The 21,874-nt window shown below is 37.6% G+C and overlaps 1 protein-coding gene across 4 annotated transcripts in view; it reads left to right on the top strand.

Annotated features, from left to right (window-relative positions):
- The window catches only part of CWF19L2 (CWF19 like cell cycle control factor 2), a 99,869-nt gene extending 79,276 nt beyond the window's left edge, over positions 1-20,593 (top strand). For all 4 annotated transcript variants that reach the window (XM_052812551.1, XM_052812548.1, XM_052812549.1 and 1 more), the window contains 6 exons: positions 8,897-9,109; positions 10,244-10,360; positions 14,456-14,611; positions 16,008-16,088; positions 19,026-19,127; positions 20,021-20,593. In XM_052812551.1, coding sequence (XP_052668511.1) covers positions 8,897-9,109; positions 10,244-10,360; positions 14,456-14,611; positions 16,008-16,088; positions 19,026-19,127; positions 20,021-20,161 — 810 coding nt within the window. In that variant the 3' untranslated portion in view covers positions 20,162-20,593. The remainder of the gene's footprint in view (positions 1-8,896; positions 9,110-10,243; positions 10,361-14,455; positions 14,612-16,007; positions 16,089-19,025; positions 19,128-20,020) is intronic.
- Positions 20,594-21,874: the final 1,281 nt, after the last annotated feature.

The raw sequence follows: 21,874 nt of genomic DNA, 5'->3' as shown, positions 1-21,874 counted from the left end.
TATAGTGTACTGTTTTTTTTCTCTCCCTGTCATTTTGATAAGGAGATTACTGAAACTATTCAAGGTAAAATTACAGTTGAGTATAGCATAAAAGTGTTGCAGCACTGGGATTTAATTTAAAGAGAAAAACTTGAAAAAAATCTTTTGAATGCTTTTTACATTTGCTTTAGCTATACCTGTTGAATGTTTGATATTAATGGCACATAATTTTAAAGTCTGTTTTTTAAGTAGAGCAACCAAAGCAGAAAATGGAGAAATACTTTCCTAAGTCCTTTAAAAAGTTAATCTTTACAGTCAAGACTTGCTAAGTCTTGATTTAGGCAAGATGTCAGGGGATTTCTTTGTCATCAAAATAAAAAGAAGATTGTTAAAGCCTAATGCTATATATATAAAAAAAGTGTTCTGTGAGTTGTGAAGCTAAGTGAAATCTACTGTCATCTGGGTTTGAGTCCCATGACCCCTGTAATTTTCTTGCTTTCATTTCCGTTCATTGTCTCTTGCTGCTATTGCCGTAAGCCCACCTTCTTACCCTGTCCTCTCTCACCTTGCGTCAACTTCAGTTACTCCAGTTCCTATCTATGTTGCCGAAATCCGGAATAAAACTCCTTAACAGCAATGAGAAGTTAAGAAGCAGGCACTCCTTTATTGCAGCGCTGGGCACACGGGGGATCGCTCCACCTATCGTGTGCACCTGTCTTGTCTAACGATACAGTTAAATACACACCTGTTATACATATTCATTAAGTTTCTGGGAAATGTTATACATAATCATCAACTTTCCAGTAAATCATTAGCATATGTATATGTCTCTTCACGCAGGCGCAGCAAAGGTCTCTGGTGGTCTTCAGAAGCCCTCTGGTGGTCTTTCATAGTCTTCCTCACTTGTCCGCTTCTTGACCTCTTTTAGCTGATTCTGCGCAGTATGATTCTCATCACTATCTATATTAGTTTGCATAAAAATGTATACTATGTTCTCTTTTGAAATCTAACTTTTTCAATGATTGGTCTTTCAGTTATCAAGATGGGAAAGGTAGGGAGTTTCCAAGAACCAAATCTTCTTGGCTTCTTAAAAGAAAATATAAGCCAACGATAATCAGCTAAAAGTACAGTACTACACATTCTTTAAGTTCTTTATCTACTATAGTCACACACTATAACTTTATATTCCTAAGATTTTAGCTGTAATCAGATTTGATTTCTTTTAAAATGTAACATTTCCCCCCTTTGAAAGTTTTGAAAATCATTTCAATACTTTCACTATAATTTTACTGATCACTTACTATATGTTGGAGGATGCTCTGGGATTATTTGTCCATTTTGTTGTCTTGCAACAGCTTGGACGATCATATGATTGAAAGAAGTTTCACGAGTCAAACGTGTTAGCCGATTCATCATTCTCCAGGTTAGGATATATAATATTGTTGACAGAGTCAAACTGATCAAAACCGATATCAAAAGGACCACGATGGGGTGACATAACTTATTCAGGATGCCTGTAGCAGTAGGTGACCATCCGAAAAGTGTGTCCCACCATTTATGTTCTGCATCTTTTTGCACTCTTTTAAAAACTCGGTGTATTTCTTTCACATTGTTATGAACAGTTATTAAGGTTTTCTGTCCATTTTCCCTAATTTTTCCAAAATCTCAACTAAATCCTTGTGTTGTAGTAACTGTTTTACCAAAGCGAGATTCATTCCAATGGGTATAGGTAGTAATTCATGAATCAACATGTAGTTAGATTGCAAAAGTTGGTGAGACGTGACCGGGGCCGAATAGGAAAAGTCACATCCAACAATCTTAGTAAAATTGCAAACACAATAATTTGAATGATTTTTAGTCTCTACAACTACCTCGTCTACAGATAAAAAGTCACAAACAGTCCTCAAACATACACAGCCTTTGCCGATATATATAAGTACTGTTTCAGGGTTTTCATTAGGATGAATCTCAAAATGGCAAATATTTTGTTCAGTATCTAAACAAATATCTTGTGCCTGAATTGCATTACCTTCACAAACAAATCCTTGTTGTTCCCGTACAATGCAAGATTCCAAATTAACAGTTTGCCATTTTTCGTTCTCTTTTCGGGCCCATACTCTATGCTCAAAAGGATAGAGTATAGTTCTGTTGTGGTTCAACCCTAATGCAATAATGGGATAAATTGGGTATATGGTAGCATTATATATAGTAAGTACAAAAGTTGTAGCTGTGTTTGTAACGGGATCATAAGTAAAGTTTACCAAGTTCCACCAGGATTGGAGTTCCTTCTCAAAATCAGTGGCACTGTCCCAAATTATTTTCCGAATTTCAGTAGGGAGAATGCCTTCTTCACCTTCTCTTATAATTGAGGCGGCTACCGACTGCATCCATATTTGAGCCTGGATACAACTGAGAGCCAAAGAGAGGTTATTTTGGACCACCCCAAGTGCATCAGTAATCAATTCGTGGTCCCTTACATTTACCTCTTCCCATTTTGGTAATATATTGGACAACAGCCACTGGTTGGTTCCCAAAGCCAATAACGAGGATCGTAAAGGTTGTTGTAATTTAGTCAAATCACTAATTGAAATAGCCACCTTGTTCATTATTACTTCTGAGTCGATGCTATTTAGAACTCCCAATCCTGTTCCTAAAACACCGGTTAGGTCTCTCCGTGTTCTTCTCATGGGAAGAGTTCGTTTTTGCAGCCAGGTTGTCTATCCCTCGTAAGAAGTCTTTAGGAAAGGTGAGCAAGCTGGCTGAATGTCTGAAACATTGTTCTGCATCGACAATTCAACTCGTTTGAGAGACCATGTCGGGTTAAGCAACATTTGTTGTAGGCCTGTATTTCTGATTACATATGGTCCAATTTCAAAGATTTTTGGGTTAAGTACAACAATTGGTTGGGTAGTAGGTATTGCAACATCTATTTTAAATCCTCCTCAGTATTTTAGTATTATTTTTACCACACATGACTTTATAAGAATATTGTACAGCAGTCAAATTTAACCAACAGTCTAGATTTTGATTTTTACACAACAAAATAGGGTCATATGGTCCAATCCCATAACTATTTGTGGATTCAATGTGAGATTCAGTGATCAGTCTACATCTTATTGTGACGTTATCTCCTTGTATCACCGTAAAAGAGGGTATAACTTCATCCTTGTCAGTTAGCGGGAAGAGGGTATCTATGTCATTGTGCGTGACTACTGCAACAAGCATCACTAGAGGCCTAGTTACAGCATTCATTTTGAATTTAAATGTTAGGCCTGATAGTTCTCCTATCGGTGGATTAGATCGCCAATTGCACACCACATAGACTGGTTTGGTCAAAGTGAAATTGTACCAACAATCTCCTTGTTCCTTTGGTAATGTAATAGTTTTTGTAGGAATTAATGCCATTTGTAGGGCATTCCTTTTGGCTACTTCTCTAGCTGATTTATCTGCTAATCTGTTCCCTACAATCTCTTTTGTATTCCCTGATTGATGTGCTTTACAGTGCATGATTGCTACTGCAGTTGGTTTCCGAACTGCTTGTAGTAAATGTAAAATCTCTTCTTTATATTTAATGTTGGACCCCTGAGAGGATAATAATCCTCTTTCCTTCTATAAAATCCCATGGACATGGACCACGCCAAATGCATATTTCGAATCAGTCCAAATATTCACTTTCTTTTCTTCACTCAATTCTAGAGCCCTTGTCAAAGTCACTAATTCCGCCTTCTGAGCTGAAGCTGTGCTTGGCAAAGCATTGGCTTCTATAACTGATTTTTCAGTTGTTACCGCATATCTTGCGTAGCGGATTCCATTTTCAACAAAACTGCTATCATCTGTGTACAATTCTCAGTCTGGATTGTCCATAGGTACATCCTTCAGATCCTCTCGACTGGAATATACATACTCAATGGTAGTCAGGCAATCATGTTCCAGTTGTCCTTCTTCCTGTATAGAACTCAAAAAGACTGCAGGATTAGTCAAATTAGTGGTTTTCAAAAGTACATCATCTTGCTCCATCAAAATTACCTGATATTTCATCATTCTGCTTGGGGAGAGCCAATGGCCCCCCTTTTGCTCTAACACTGATATCACCATATGTGGTACATATACCACCATCATTCTTCCCAAAGTCAATTTTCGGGCCTCCTGTATTATCATCACAGTGGCTGCTACTGCTCTCAAACAAGCAGGCCAGCCCTTACTTACAAAGTCCAATTGTTTGGAAAAGTATCCAACCGGTCGCTTCCAACTTCCCATCTTCTGAGTCAGTACTCCCAGTGCAAGGTGTTGTTTCTCATGTACAAATAACTGGAAGTCTTTAGTCAGATCCGGAAGTCCCAGGGCTGGTGCTGTCATTAGGGCCTGTTTTAGATTCTTGAAAGCTCTCTGCTGATCTGGACCCCATTCAAATGGTGGACCTTTAAGAGCTTCATATAAAGGTTTAGCCAACAGACCATAGTTCATTATCCATAGCCGACACCACCCAGTCATTCCCAAGAAGGTTCTCAATTCGTGGGTATTTCTCGGCTCCGGGATACTGCAAATTGTTTCTTTGCGGTCTGTTCCCAACTGTCTTTGCCCTTGTGAGATTTCAAAACCCAGATATATCACAGTCTGTTTTGCTATCTGGGCTTTAGTTCTAGAGACTTTGTATCCGCTTAACCCCCAAAAGTTTCAAAGATCAATTGTTACCTTTATACATGCTGGTCTCTCTTCTGTCGCTATCAATATGTCGTCTACATACTGTAGGAGTAAATGTCCAGGTTTGGGAGCATCTCGTTTCCACATCTCAAGTTCTTTTGCTAATTGGCTCCCAAAAATTGTTGGACTGTTCTTGAATCCTTGCGGCAATCTTGTCCATGTCAATTGTGTTTTTCGTCCTGTTTTTGGATTTTCCCACTCGAAAGTAAATAATTTTCGACTTCCTTCTTCCAGGGGTATACAAAAGAAAGCATCTTTTAAATCAAGCGCTGTAAACCACTGGTGATTCTCCCCTAGAGCTGTTAAAAGTGTATATGGGTTGGCCACTACAGGATGTATGTCTTTCACTATCTGATTTATCGCCCTCAGATCCTGTACTAATCTATATTCTCCTGATGGCTTTTTCACTGGTAAAATTGGAGTATTATATTCAGATTCACACTCCTCTAAGATTCCATATTCCAAAAATTTATCAATTAATTTCTTGATTCCCAATCTAGCCTCAGGTTTAGCTGGATACTGCTTTAATCTCACTGGTTTCACATTTTTTTTTAGTTCTACTTTTACAGGCTGTGCCATTTTAGATTTTCCAGGTATCTCTGTGTTCCAAACTGTAGGGATCACAGCATCATCAGCTTCTTGTGGCATCTCCTGAATCTTAACCTTCTCCTGTATCATCAGTATTTCTCCTGTCTTTGATTCTGGTATTTTTAAAAGAATTTCTCCTCTCTCAAAAGCTATCTGTGCATTCAGTTTAGATAACAAATCTCGACCCAACAGGGGTATCGGACATTCTGGTACATACAAAAATTCATGTGTAATTGCTTTATTTCCAAATTTTAAATCAAGGGGTTGAAAGAATGGTCTATTCTCCTGTTTCCCAGTCGCCCCAATTATGTTCGCTGTTTTATTTCCCAATTTCCCTTTATAAGTATTCAAAACAGAATATACTGCTCCCGTATCAACTAAAAATTCAACTTTATCATTTCCCAGCTTAATTGTAACCAGAGGTTCAGCTGGGTTCCCCTCCGGTCCCCTTCATTCATTTAAAGTCATCATTTTTGCAGCCTCTTGCTGACTTATTTGCTTTTTGGGGCAATCCCTTTTCCAATGTCTATCCTCCTTACAATATGCACACTGATTCATTCCGAGGGGTGTATTAGGTTCCCGGTTACCAAAGTTTCTAAAACTTCCTCTTCCCCGAGCTCGTCCTCTTCCTCTTGCTGCATTCCCTGTTAAGACAGCTATTAATCTACTGTCTCTAATCTTTTCTTTCTTTTCTTTTCTTTGCTCTTCTTCTTTCTCTCGATTATTATAGACTTTCCATGCTGCTTCTAACATTTTATTTAAATTTCTTGTATCCTCTCCCTCCAATTTTTGGAGTTTCCACCTTATATCAGGCGCTGACTGTCCCATAAAAATCGAAGCCAATTGTTGTTGTTCTGCTTCTGTTTCCAATTTCAAATCAGTATATTTTCTAGCGGTTTCCTTCAATCTTTCCAAAAACACAGAGGGAGATTCATTTTTATCTTGCTTTATTTCATATAATTTAGACCAATTCAAAGCTTTCGGCATTGCATGCTTTATTTCATACAATACCTATTTTTGATATCGAGTTAACCTTCTCCTGTGTACAGGGTCATTTGGATCCCACTGGGGATCTCCCGAAGGAAAACTCTGTTCCAAAGTTCCAGAGAGCATTTCATTCATAAGTGTTGCCTCTGCTTGTGTTTTTCCAGTTTTATTATCATCTGTTTTTCAGTACTATCCAATAAATTATTCTCCCTGACTCAATACTCCTTTCCCGTGAATGTGAGGGAGAGAGATCCTGCTCCTCCCTTGGTGGGGTTATTTCTAATTCTAGTTCCATTTTATCTTCTTTTGGTACCGTACATTTAATGTAGCTCTTTCCAATATCACAAGCTGAACAACAACTCTTAGTTTTCTTATTTTCTGAAGTTAATGTCATCACCAAATTGTCTCGACTAATTAACTTGCATTCTTTTTGCCAATCCGTTTTCTGTCTCAAATAAAAGAACAGATGCACATATGGCACTTTACTCCATTTACCCTCTCTCCTACAAAATAACATTAACTGTAATATAGTATTATAACTTAAAGTTCCATTTGTTGGCCATTTTTCCTGATCTTCCAAAACATACAAAGGTCACCAATGATTGCAATATTCAATCATTTGACTTTTACATAAATCATCATGTAATTCACTCCAATGTGTCAATAAACATCCCAATGGTGATGTTTTTGGTATCTTTTCATCAGTGGTTATATTTCCCATACTCTTACTCTTAAATAATTTGGCTAATGCCATTATGCTTATATATCAATTACTAAATACACCAAATATCAATTATCAATGTTCCAAATATTAATAACCAAATATCAAATACCAAATACCAAATATCAAATACCAAATACTAAATAAATGCAAATGACAATTGTCCCAGATACACAGATGTCCAACCCAGCAATAGCTTTTGCTTATGACTTACGGGTAGACGCCTAGGCTTCTACACAAACGGGTACCCTCTGAGCCCCAACCCTGCGAAGCTTTCGCTGCGCCTTACGGGCAGGCTATCCGAACAGATTCCAAAGAAGAAGTGCCTTACCCTTTCTCCAGGGAACGTTGCGAGGAGCTTTGTGAGTCGAGAGTGATGGTTCCTCCCCGAGAATCCCTCAGTGCCGGCTGGAGTTCGATCACCACTCGATCTCGTCCAGTCTCACTCGCAAGGTCCCATCTGGGTCGCCAAAACTGTTGCCGAAATCCGGAATAAAACTCCTTAACAGCAATGAGAAGTTAAGAAGCAGGCACTCCTTTATTGCAGCGCTGGGCACACGGGGGATCGCTCCACCTATCGTGTGCACCTGTCTTGTCTAACGATACAGTTAAATACACACCTGTTATACATATTCATTAAGTTTCTGGGAAATGTTATACATAATCATCAACTTTCCAGTAAATCATTAGCATATGTATATGTCTCTTCACGCAGGCGCAGCAAAGGTCTCTGGTGGTCTTCAGAAGCCCTCTGGTGGTCTTTCATAGTCTTCCTCACTTGTCCGCTTCTTGACCTCTTTTAGCTGATTCTGCGCAGTATGATTCTCATCACTATCTATATTAGTTTGCATAAAAATGTATACTATGTTCTCTTTTGAAATCTAACTTTTTCAATGATTGGTCTTTCAGTTATCAAGATGGGAAAGGTAGGGAGTTTCCAAGAACCAAATCTTCTTGGCTTCTTAAAAGAAAATATAAGCCAACGATAATCAGCTAAAAGTACAGTACTACACATTCTTTAAGTTCTTTATCTACTATAGTCACACACTATAACTTTATATTCCTAAGATTTTAGCTGTAATCAGATTTGATTTCTTTTAAAATGTAACATCTACAGACTCCATCCCTCCCAAATATCATCTAGGTGAGATGTATCCAGTTTCTGTGGGTTTCCACTATTAAGGTCCTGTAAGATGCCACTGACCCTCAAGCATGTCGTCGTAACAAATTTAGGATTTTCAGAGTTTCCTTTTAAATGTGGCACATTTAACTAAAATGTAGCAGTTAATGAGCAAACCAAAAAAACCCGTGGATCATTGAGCCTTGTTTCTGGTAAAGTGCTAGTTGTGTTTGTTATCCATATCTAGCAACAGGTGCACTCAAGAAAGACTAAATATTGAAGACAAAGACTGTTTTCTTCACAAAATGGCTTGGTACTGTTCACTTGGTAAGAATAAATGTTGGCAGGTTTTCACAGAATATGAATATGTGGTGCAGAGTCATGGTCTAGTTATTTCACAGGAGATGATTTAATGAATAGTGATAGTCATAATAGGAGAGGAGGAGTAGGAGGGGGAAGACTGAAATAAAATATATGATAATATATGATTTAAAAAAAAGTGCATCTATTTAAAGCTGTAGTTTTGTCAGGATAATATTGAATTGGGATGGAATATAGTAATATACTCTTCTCACTGCTGTCACCCATCTATATTTTAATACCTATGCTATCTAAGATTGTGTATGACTAATCTCGGGAGATGTACCTGATGATTGCATGTGCTGCAGATGCCATATGGAAGGAAGCAATGCTACTGCTTACGTACTTTATGCTTTTCTCAATAAAGGATACTACAAAGAGCTAAGTATTTTTTCTTGTTTATTTATATATACATGCAATTTTTCTGTGTATCTTTTCAGCTCATGGAAAAAACTGACCAAGAGTACTACAGTCTGGATGACATGTTTGTTTCCAAAGCAGCCAAAAGAGCACGCAGTGGGGAAGAGGAAGAAATACAAAGAAGAAAAGCAATACATGAGCACCAGCAGCTTGCTGCACGCATGGAAAAGTGCCCATACTGCTTTGATAGCAGTGAACTTTCTAAACATCTTATTATTGCAATTGGCACCAAGGTAAGAAAATAGCAATTTAACACAGATGTAAAAATAAAAAAGGAATAAAGGAAGGCACTGTTGATGTTAGAGTGCCTAAGATTAAGAACGAAATCGCTTCTATGAAATGATTTATTGTTCTGCATCTTATTTTCCTTGCCCTTCTGATTGATTTCACAAATTCCTCAAGGGTGAGGGAGGAAAAGATATAAATCTGTCATGTGTTTTGAAGCTCATCTTTGATATCAGAACTTCACATTTGTGGATTCGTGGAAGACTGGAGTAATAATAAAAGGTCTGAGTGCAGAGATTAGACTGTAGGTGGATTTGTGGAAGACTAAATCACACTGCACTGAAGGAAGTTTGAACTGGTGAAGAACTGTATCTCAATGATATCAAGAAAATTAAGTGTAGAACTCAATTTTTAAGCCTAAAATCCTTTGAAATAGGCAGAAGTTTGATTCGGGGAACTTTCCTGTTTCTGTTAATGCTTTTAAAAGTTGCATAAATATTTGGATTTATAACATCTGAAATGCTTCAGTATAGGCTTTTTTGTCATTCTTTCACTAAAGTTTTCATTTATTATTGATGTTTTTAATTTGATTTGAAATTTTTTATAGGCCAAGTAATTAAATGCATAGATATGTATTATGGTACATTGCATTTATTTTTTATATAGATAGATTATATATATATATAAAAAAATGCATACAGGTGTATATCTGTGTATGTATATAATCTGTGTGTATATATGTGTTATATATCTAACGTACATATACAGAGATATATCTATATCTGTATACATTATATATTATATTTTATTAAAAATACATACATACATATATATATGTAAAATTAATTGTAATGGACTAAACAGTGTGATTTCATAATAGTTAGGATACTGGTTGGTCTATACGGCTGATATTACTGCCTTGGTGGTGGAACTGCTCTCTGGTTACTACTAGTTCATTGGAGCTGCTGATGGATAATGGGACCTTTTTAAAAACACTAAAATTACTGATACCTTGCTGTAATAAGAAGGTAATGGGTTCTATTGGTTTGACTTTAGCAAACAATGTATTTCTTAGCCTCAGCAACGGGAAGGATTTTAATGCTAGAAATATGAGCACTTCAGTTTTTGTTTGCTTTTTATAGGTATACTTGTCTCTACCAAGCAACCAGTCCCTTACTGAAGGTCACTGCCTGATAGCTCCTCTACAGCACCATACTGCAGCCACTCTTTTGGATGAAGACATCTGGGAAGAAATACAGGTCAGCTGAGAAACTGTCTTATGTTCTAACAGTTTTGTAAAATAAAGTTGTTTTGAATGATAATATGCTTGTCATAAGTACCTATTTTCATAATTTCCAGCCTGGCAGCAGTCTTCTGATTCCACTAAGGGGCAGAACATTTTTGCATTATCGATGAAAATTAGTGGTCAGATATTGAAAAAGGGAGATGCAAGGTAAACACTGAAGAAAAGTTCCCATTTATAAGCACTAGAAAAAGTTGCCTAGAATGGTGCAGAACCTCTGTCGCTGGAGGTCTTTGAAACCAGGTTAGAGGAACATCTTTTGGGGATGATGTAGGTACAGCCGATCTCTTACAGAAAGTGGAATAACTGGCTTCACAGTTAGGATTTCCTTGGGAGTGCCAAGGAAGAGAAAAGGAATGTCAGGGCAGAAAGATCACTTGTTATGAAACACAAGCTGAAGGTACATTGTTTAAATATTTTCAGGTTTTTTTAAGCTAATCTGGGTTTGGGGTGGATGTCAATTGAGCAAGAATGACGTCATTCTTCAAATCACTGAGGTCCCTGTTAGAATCCAATTTCCTACTTTTTTGAAAAGAATTATTAGAATAAAGTGCCAAGCATGATGGGTGATGCTTTCCAACTCTCTTGTGAAGACATTTTGAAGGTTTTGAGTTCTGTTTTCTTTGGAAAATGAAAATAGAGGGAGGAATGTAACAAGCTTCTGCCTAAGAGATTGACTGTGATTGTCAATCCCCCCCGCTGCTGCCATCAGGATTACTACAAGGGGAAGACAATTTCCCACCTCTTATATCAAAATAATGGATGGAGACTATTTCAGATTAGAGAAAGGCTACGTTGCTTGCAGTTGCTTAGATTTAAAAACAGGTTAGTTGATGAGTTTGAAATGGTTTAAGTAACATTCATCTTGGCTCAAGCCTGGCAGATGGATTCTCAGACTTTCCAGATTTGCTCCCTACATTGATTCTCATGGCTGATGTAATTTTTATACGGTGTTTCCTAGTAAATTATGCTCCCCACCAAGGAGGAAGGGAAAGGAGTTCTTTTGTATATGACACAAATACCCATGAAAGTTGGATAAGAAGCAAATAAGTATAACAAGTAGGATCAGGAGGAACAACAGAGCATGGGGAAAAGTGATAAATATATTTATTCTATATCTTCTATTTATCCTAACCTCTTTTAACTAAATAGATGATAATTTTTCTAAATTTGTATGAGAGGGAAGATAGGATAAAGAAAAGATAAGCAAAGGCAGTTCCTGTATTCAACGCTAGTCTTTTCCTTGCTAGAAAAATGCAACTGGTTGGTAAAACCATTATCCATTGACCCTGTGAATATATTCATAGACAGTTTAAACATTTCTTTGCTACAGAGCACTTTGGGAGGTGATGGATACAGGTGGGGTTTTTATTGGGGGGGGGGTGTTCAGATTCTATGTAGTTCAGCAGAAGGAGTCTGGAAGGCTTTAGCAGGAGTATAATAAGCATACACTTACTCAGTGACTAAACTAACTTTCTGATGCCAGAGCCATATTTTATGTTACTGTTGAGGGGAAAAAAAAAATATCACACTTCAAATATTCATGACATGTTGTACTGAGCACGTTTTAGCTAACTTTTTTTGCTGGGATTTTTTTTTAAGACATGTTGGAATAAAGTAAGAAGGGTTCTTTTATACCGTATGCCTTCAAACACTTGAATTTAATGTATTGTGTGTTTTAGACTGATGTGCTCACTTGCTAAAGTAAATAAGCATGTAATTTTTTTAATATGAAAAGATATAAATCTTTACCAAGCCCTCTTATTTGCTCTTATGAATGGTTTTGTCCTTTCCAGTGCTAATTATCCTTGATATTTTGGCCTGCTCAGAATTTGGAGGAAAAGTGCAATGTATTTAAAAACAAGAAAAATGCAGTCTGGGAAACGTTAGCTAACATCTGCAGATATTCTAGGCTTTTCAGTGGATTTGCATTTGAGTTGATATTGCAGGGTACACAGTTGCTTGCTTTGGTGTATTGCAGAAGTAGAGGTCTGGAAGCTGGGGGAGAAGACAACAAACTATTACTCCAGAGTTGTCTGTTGCTCTGCGCAGTAAAGTCCTGTATCAGTTGTGGTGCAGTGACCTATTCACTGGGCAATATCTTCTAGGTGTGTTTCATCGGTTGTGTTAGGGGAGTGGTGGTAGCTTTTTCTTGTCACAGCATGGAACAGCTTATTTGTGAGGAAAAATTCAGGGCACAAGAGCCTGCTTTGGAGAGCTTAAATGCATGGTTAAGATAGGTATTTGGCCAAGTTTCTTAGACTTTTAGTTTCATTCATACTGTGCAAGATGACAAAGGGGTGGGGAGAAGAGGGCTCAATTTCCAGTCCTGTTGCACTGAAAACCTGGTAGTGATTTGTTTTCCATCTGTTTTAATTCAGTACTTGCTGATGTTTATGAATATGTGTTTTTGCTTATGCTTGTTTGATTCATCAAGATAGGGAATCTTAAACTTTTAGATGGCATTAGCCTTTTAATTGTGTTATTTGTATTTCTGAGCATTGTTAATTGAACAAAAATCAATGCAAAAAGGACAAATTATGAGTTATGTGAGTCGTAGAGCTATGGTACCTGTGGTCTGTGAGGCTCATAAAGTTTCGGTGATTTCTTGGCTTACGCTGTGGAAATGGTATAGAGAACATGTATAATACAAAAATCTTCATTTTTAAAAAGCAATTTTCAAGATCTTGAGACACTTTCAGAAACATTCACCCTGTCATAAAGTCAGATCTTTTGTGCATTTGAAAATAAGTCTGACTGAGTCTCAGAAATCATCCCTTGTGCTTGATAATCTAGTTCATCATTTACATTGTAAGCTACAGAATGATGCTCTTGCATATCTTGGATGCAAATACCAACTGCCGAGAGTCAGGGAGCAGCAAGAATGGGCTGCTCCACAGGAAGGCAAGTCAAGGGTAGAAGGTGATGGGCAAGGCAGGTGGGGGAAGTCACCTCACTGACAAGGTGCAGGAGAAGCCTCCCAAACCAGGATAAGAGAGCATGTCTGATGACAGTAGACGGGGTAGGCCATGGCCCAGTGATGGCCAGACAAGTCTGCAGTGATGACTTAAGTTCAAGGTCAAGTCATCAAGTCAGTGCTGAGGTCTGCCAGGTACACGGGCTGGGCACAGGCATCCCTGAAACTTAGCTCAGGCAAGGACCAAAAGTGAGGGCCTGAGCTTAACTGCAGCTCCTGAATGACAGGGGACTAGGCCCCCACTTCTCACAGGCCTTTTTTCCCCAGCTCTTTCTGCTGCATCTGATGGCAGCTTACAGCTGCAGCATGTCAGAGCTGCCCATCTGCACAGGCAGCCAGAGCCCCAGCAGGTAGAAGAAGCTGCAGAGCCTGTTGAGCGTGTGCAGGGCCCTGACACTGGAGCTAGCAGAATTATAAATTGAAATACACTTTGAATAGGTGTAGCACCTAATCCCTATGAAGGGGAACTGGTAAGTGTACTTTGAGGCCAGGCGTATTAAGTATTATATTTTGTTAGCTTCCATACAGTGAAGATGGTGGTTATAGCTATGGCTTTCTTTTGAGGCAACATTAATATTTTCCTTAAAAGTCAAGCATGGCTGGTGGAAATGTCTTGTGTTTTTGGTTTGTTTTTTTTTTTAAACTGTGTAAGTGGAAGTAGTGGTGAAAGGATAATAGTATCTATAGTCAGTACAAGCCAAGGCATTAGCTTCTTAGAAACTGCAAGCTTGGGACCTACTGTTAAAGCAATATTGTTTTATGGAGCATCACAGTTATGAAGTTCAACATAGTTTTAATTTCAACTGTAAAATATGCAGTATTTATTAAAACTGAATTTGTAGTGTTAATTATAATGCATATTTCACAATAGTTTTCTAGACTTCCTTTGTTTGTATCATAGGAAATATAGTTCATATTCAATTGTTGAATAATACAGAATTTTCTTAGTATGATTGCTGCTGTTACCCATTTTATTATGAGTTTATTATTAATATAATGTAAGTGAAATAATATATTATATCTGAAAGCTTTGAGAAGTTAATTCAAATTATACATTTTTTTTATTTTAAACAGATGTTCCGAAATGCGTTGGTGAAAATGTTTGAAGCTAAAGACTTGGACTGCGTGTTCCTAGAAATGAACATGAATATAAAGAAACGGTATCACATGGTATATGAATGCATTCCTCTTCCAAAAGAAGTAGGAGATATGGCTCCAATCTACTTTAAGGTACACAAAAGTGTTTTTTCTTAGGTCATTTGAATGTATTTATCATAATTCATCTATTTCTGGAAAACTTTTTGATATTCAAGTACTATTTTTGAAAAGATGGATTCTTTGATCCTACTTCTTGATCCACTCTTTGATCATATTCCTTGATGTTAAAACAAGCCCTGTGAGGTAATTCTGTTTTTCAAGTAGTCAGTGGAAGAGCTGTATGTCACTGTGCAGTTGTGACAGTGCAGCACTCGAGTCTGACTGCACTGACAAATACTGGAAAAAGATGAGAGAATTGTAGTTTCTTGAAGTGCTGTAAGGATTGCAATACTTCTCAATTAAGTCCTGTAGTCTAAACTTAAAACCCCATACATGTGCCTTGGCAAGCAAAAAATGAGAAAATAACCTCAACTGTTTTAAGAAATACCAATATATAATGTTTCATCCCCATTTTATTTCAGTAAGCCCAAGTTTTACATGTGTCTTAGGTTTCTGATGAACATTAGACAGCATGATAGATATTTCTTCTATAGCTTTTCTGGTCTCTTTACCCTGACCCTGGAAGGAAAGGCTCATTGAAGCTTTTTACTGGAAGTGAGGCCTTTTGGCTTTCAGCAACTGGATCGTGATTTGCCTTTTATAAGTAAATTATTTTATTTGTTCTTTGAAATATTTTTGTTTTCTGGAAATAATGTGATTGGGTTTTGATTAAGTGGAGCAGTCAGTATGATGAACAGCAATGTAGTAACTTTTACCACATTTGAAACTTTCCACCTGGTTGATTTCATTGCTATGCTTCAAGTGCTGGTAAAACTTGCGTTTTGTCTGAATACTACAGGAAGGATGAAGTATAAGACTTAATGAAATGTCATTTGCATAAAACTTACTTTCAGAAGCTTCTTCCATTAAAATACACAGCAAATGAAATTTAAAAGGTACCTACAGTACACTATACCCACTTCTGTACTATGGAGGATAGAGAAGCAGTTTTAAAGGTTTTTAAGCGCAATCAGCCTTCTAAGCTGGATTCTCCTCTTAGTGTTTGAAAAAGAAAAAAGGCTAATATAGTGTAATGAATTCATAAGAGGTTTTGTATGAGCTTAGTAAAAAGAGAATGTGACCTTTCAGTTGAAACTTGTTAGAAATAATTGGTGTCAGGCAAAAGTTAAATTTAAAAAAAAAAAAAAGAGGAGCAGAATTAAGTAATTAAGTGAGTTTGAAGATACTGTACGATGCCTTTATAAAAAGTATGTAAGTTGTGGAAATCAGAAAGGTTGCCAAAAATAAAGTTACTTTGTTAAGAAATAATTGGTACTTGCAGTGCAATGTACTTCACTACATTGAAAAGTTAGCTCTTTGCTTGCTGTATGAAGGACTATTTTCACATTTAGATAAAATGATTTTACAGAAAGCTATAATGGAGTCTGATGAAGAGTGGTCCATGAACAAGAAGTTAATTGATCTTTCTTCAAAAGATGTTCGGAAATCTGTAAGTAATGAAATATATTGAACACTGAATTTCTCAGCAAATTCTTCTCATCTTTTTTGTTATTAACTGTTTCAAAGAGAAAAGAAAGGGAACACAATTAGATTAGTGCATTAGGAGATGGCATAGGTATGATTAGAATTAAGGGTCTGACTGAACTCCTAACTGACATTAGGGAAAAGATTCCCATTTATTTCCACAGTTGGTGGACTGAGCTGCAAGCATTGGTTGAGAGCAAAGCTGGCACTTTGAGGACATGTACCAGCATAATTTTGTTGATTAACTTTTAAGAATTAAGGTAAATCAAAGTTCTGCAAATTACTTTCCTGGAAAAAATATGGTGTGTTCATTGACCTAGAACAGCCTTTTGTGTTGCTAAATTTATGAAGCAAAAATATAAATAGTATTATAGTATTATAAGTCTTTTTATTCTAAAATAAGGGAACGGTACTCATATCTGTCTCCTGGATACTAAACTGAAACATCTTTGTATATACAAATTTTAAAGGAATAACACTGAAATTGTTAGGTTCAAAGATTTTAATATTGAAGTGAATGATTGAAGATTTTTAATATTGAAGTGAAAGATGAGTGTTACGTAGACTTTACCACAAGTAGTTTAGTACTATGTAGTAATAATACTTGATTTCTGAAAGTGGCTTTTAGTAAATATAACAACTTTACACTAAAAAAATCCTAGTTTAGGAGAAAGAGGAGATGGGGTTTAATAATGAGACATGAAGCCTAATATGACAAAGAGGGAGATTAAATGCAGAAGAGTAAGGGATTGCGTGTCTGTATAGTAGGAGAGATTTTGTATATTATGATGACTCTTGAACCAAACCAACAGTAGTACCAAATGTAGCAAAAAGACAAAATTTATTCTGCCACATAAGCTAAAATGTCATATAAATGGGAGTCAGTTATGGGTCACCTTATTCAAAGTGGTGAGGCTTCACCTGGAAAATTTGGTTCTGGCTTTGGGCACAGTGTTTTAAGACAGTTACAAAAGAGGAGAGCATAGATTAGAAAACTTAACTAAAGAAACTGGTTGAGGGGTTGTGCACTCTAGGAAAGAAAAGACTGAAATGGGATGTGATGGTAGTTTTCTGCATATAGGAGATTGTTTTAAAGAAGATACTAAGTTGTTTGCCAGCACTATTGGGTGCAGACAAGAAGGAATTTAATTGTAGCAAGGATTTAGGTAAGACTTTAAACTTAAGGTGGATGCAAACAGATAACAAAATAGCCATGCTTTGGATATCTTCTGCTCATAGGTGTTTCAGAACGGGGAAAGCCAACATCTGTCACAAATAAATGAAGTATAATTTTCTTGACGCATGGTAGGGCATCAGGACATTTGATTTCTTTAAGAATCTTCTTAGCCATACATTTTTGTGACTATTATATACCCATTTGAAGGTAGGCCAGTTTTCAGATTATGTCACGAGTGTAAATTGTTACACAGTTGTGTGATTTTAACATTATTTTAGTGTAAAAGAAATGCCTGTAACCTTCAGGAAGATAGGAAAGTATAGTTTAGAGACCAAGATGAGGTTTGGGAAGTTGGAGAGTTGTATTAGGTGATGGTGGTGCCTGGAAGGAGGGTCAGACATGGCTGAGACATCATCTAATAGATGGATTTTGTGCGGAAATTGGGACTATGGTGTCCAGAGGCAGAGTCTAAGCATCCAGCCCTTGCATAGCATCAAGGTCTTCTCTGCTTCTCCCTCTGCTCCCTGCAGTGAGGGAGCTGGGGGTGGGCAATGGGCTGGAAGGGGAGCACAGCCAGGAGACCTGACCTGGCAGCAAGCACTGTTCAGCAATAGCCAAAACACTGGCATGTTATCAACACAAGTTTAGTCACCGGTCCAAAACTCAGCACCATATGGGCTGCTGTGAGGAAAATGAGCTCCATCCCAGCCAGACCCCATACATTGCTAGGCACAAATAAGATAAAGCTGACGCTTTCCTTAAGGTGTCACCTGCCAACCCATTTTTTACCTTATTTAATGACTATTTTTTTTTGTTCATTTAAAATGTTTTATGTTTCTTGCTATGCTACGTTGACCCTCTGTATTAAGTCTTAATTATTTTTAGAGTGAATTTTCAAGCAAGATATTGAACATGCCTTGTGAAAATTGCACAGTTATTTAGATTGTAGCAGAGGAAATGCTTATGAATTCGAGGCTTTGTAAATTTTATCTGTACAGGAACATCCTCAACAATTAAAAGAGTGGAAAAATAACTTGTTGCAGTGAAGTAGCAGAATACTGCAGCAATAAATGAATTCATTTCTCACTCTGTCAGACTGAAGGGTCTTACCTTGTGGCAGGATAACCGGCGTCTCCTCTGTAGGCTGACTGAATTATTAAATTATCTGATTGGGCAAGTTAATGATAACGTCCAGTCATGTAGTGGTGTTTTCTGGAAGTGTATTCTCTGTAGAGGTGTTTCCCCTTCCCCCTGAGTGTCAATGTTGCCACTGGGTACATATTTCCTGGTATCACACAACACCTTATCTTTAATAAATGCAACTTGCTGGTGGTTGTCTTAGAATTTCTACTCAACCCATGTAACTCAGAGGTGTGCAGTCAGGAAGGCATTTGCTCAGTGTGCATGCTGCTGCCTGGTCCCTCCCCATCTCTTACCTGGCGCTGCAGCGGTGGTTGCTGGAGGTTCTGCCACCCAGTAATAATCTTTTCAGTTTTCAGTGTCTTTTTATCTAGTTGTTGTGTGTTTTGTTCTTTCCCCTTACCTGTTTGTTTTACTGTTTCTCTGTTGCAATTTTATGCTACGCATACTTGGTTTGAGGGGTGGTTTAAAATAAAATGTGATGTATTAACTGTAAAACCACTTTCAAGTTCATTAAGTTGTGGGGAGATTAACTAAATGCTTACAGTCTGTTAAACATCTAAAAATGTGGTATTGCGTGTATAGGTTCCTAAAGGGTTACCATACTTTTCTGTGGACTTTGGCCTTCAAGGAGGATTTGCTCATGTCATTGAAGATCAACACAAGTTCCCTCATTACTTTGGAAAGGTATTGTCATGTAAAAGATCAATTTACCAATTATACTTTGTTTTGTAAAATTTAAGTAATTAAAACAGATGCTTGCCAGAACAGTCACTTTGATGTACCTTATCCCAGTTTATTAGCTGGCTTTTCTCGGTAAGTCATTATAACTTGGCTTGTTGAATAAAGGAGTTGATTTCTTCACTGGCTGATACTCAGAGTGTGATTCTAGATCCATCTTTCTTTTGAATTAATAGGAGCTCTAGATATTTGACATATAATCTAATAGATGGAAAATACTTGCATCTATTTAAGAGTTTTCATGGCCATAGTATTGTCATATGGGTGCACTGACTTATGCTTGTATAAATTAGGGTGCATACACACAGAGACTCAGATGACTCCTAGTAAAATACTTGGGTGGTTAAATTACTCCATGTGATATAGAGAGTATAGTACATACAGGAAGAACTGCAATAAATTCTTCCTTTCTTTATTATGTCACAGCAATCATTTATTCAAAGAGTCAATATTGCAAAAATATTAAGAGTGATTGGGGAGAAATATAACTTCAGAAGGAGTTAAGAGCAAAGTGGGCACAGCTTTCTTTTTTCTGAACTTTTCTCTTAGTCAAAAGTGTACTAATTTATTAAGAATCTTGCAATGTTAGGATATTTATGCAGTGCATTGCTATGCTGTACTTGAAAGAATTTCACTGAGGCAACCATCTAACAACTACAGTTCTAATTTTTGAATTGGTATGTCTTTCAGAATTTCAAGTTTAAATAACTACCACTTGAAGAAAACAGTGACAATCTCATAATTTGAAAATATATATTTCTTTATTCTGTGGTAAAATAGTGTGAACTAATATGGTAATTATGTATTCATAATTATCTATGTTTCTTCTACTTGCAAAGGAAATTATTGGTGGCATGCTGGACTTGGAACCGCAGCTCTGGAGAAAAGGAATCAGACAGAACTTTGAGGATCAGAGGAAGAAGGTGTTGCAGTTTGCACAGTGGTGGAAACCATATGACTTTACCAAAAAGAAAGAATGAGCACATCCCTGCAGTCAAGGACTATATAAGCCATAAATTATATTAAAGGATATTTCCTATATTAAGAATAACACCAGTATGTTATGTATTGCTAATATATTTTAAAACCAAGGATATTGTTTAATTGCTGATTGCCTGTTGGTGGTTTGGACACAAGCCTGACAAACCAGAAGTGTACAGTGGTTTTAGTTTTTAACTTTTTAGCTGAGCCAAAAGAATAATATCCATGTGGCCATTGGAGTTCTTCAAAATGTAGCTTCTGCTTTTGGATTTTTTATAATCTTTGAGGCAACTTGATTTTTTAATATTGTATTTAGCATAGAGCCAGTGCTTAATTACCATGGTGACTTTTTGTAGAAAATGGTGTACATTTTAAGAAAATTTTGGTTAATACAAATACATTGTTGCAGAAGGAAGCTGTACAGAAAATAATTTTCTGATTTTGAGTCCTTGTGTTCTTTAAGTTGAGGCCATTGTGGTAATACAAACGTTCACGTAGGATGTGGTTGATGAACCTCCTCCTGCCCCTCTGCACAAGAATTAATGCAATTTTTTGTACTTTCTTTCAATATGAAGTAGTATTTTTCAAGCTGACCTGTTGCCCAAAGAATGATGAGACAGTCCATAGCTGGTGGCAAGTGACAGCTTTAATGGTAACAGTTACTTTTGATGGCAATAAAAAAAAAAAAAAAGAAGAGGAGTGTGGTAGAACCTTAAGGAAAAACACTCTCCCATGGCCAGCAAAGAAAATCATCACAGGTGTATACGGATGGGTTAAAAGATGGGATTTTAGTCCGTGGATGAACACTGGGGGAGAAGTAGATAGCCGAGAAAAACGCAGTCAGCACAGAAAATGGATGGTTTGTTGCCCGTTGCTTGGAATGCTGACCACGGAGATAAGAGAGCTGAGCAATACTGGGGGAGGACATGCAGCGGGCTGTTGCACAGCACAGCTGTGAGCATGATCGGTGCGTGACTGCTGGATTATGACAGTATGCTGCGTGTACAAAGCCCATGAACCAATAGACAGGGTGGCTACGGCTCGTGCAGCATGCCTGGCCAGCGAGCGCATGTGTCATAGGCTCCCTATGTTACAACTGAGGCGTGTTTTGGCACCCGCTGGCCATGTGTGCCGAAACCCGTTCTTCTGCAAATGTATAAATACCGGGATTTCCCGAAGAGCATCGGGCTGGTGTACAGCAAGGCCACCGTTGCCTCTGTGGGGACGCCCACATAAAGCTGGCACCTACCGATTGCTGGGCTGAGCTCACAGCGCAAGACGGCACAAGAATGTACAGATGGTCCATCTTCCTCACGGTCCTTGGGTCGGTATGTTAATTTGCTTTACAAGATACCCTTAGCATAATGCACATCTGTAGTTAATAAATGCTTGCTTTTTCCCTTATAGTCAGTGTGTGTGTGTTCGCCTTCTCGGGAATCCTTGAAACCACCCTAAAACAACAGGGATCTTGCCAGGTGGCTTTTCTTCCCTGGGCATCCCCTCTAGTGTGGCAGGTGGTCCGCCACAATACGTTTCTGATAATAACTATATAGTTTTCATGAGGACCTGCTCAAACTCCCTGCTCGTTGTTCCTGCTTGTGATGCTGTTAGCGCGGATTGGAGCATGCTCTGATCAGAGGCAAGAGTTGCACATTAATTGATTGTTAAGCTTTGTGTGTGGATGTCACTGGGAAATGCATGTCTGCTATTTA

Source organism: Harpia harpyja, chromosome 17, assembly GCF_026419915.1.
Source record: "Harpia harpyja isolate bHarHar1 chromosome 17, bHarHar1 primary haplotype, whole genome shotgun sequence".
Lineage (NCBI taxonomy): Eukaryota > Metazoa > Chordata > Aves > Accipitriformes > Accipitridae > Harpia > Harpia harpyja.
The sequence above is the reverse complement of the archived record's forward strand: the minus strand, read 5'-3'. Positions and strand labels throughout refer to the sequence as shown.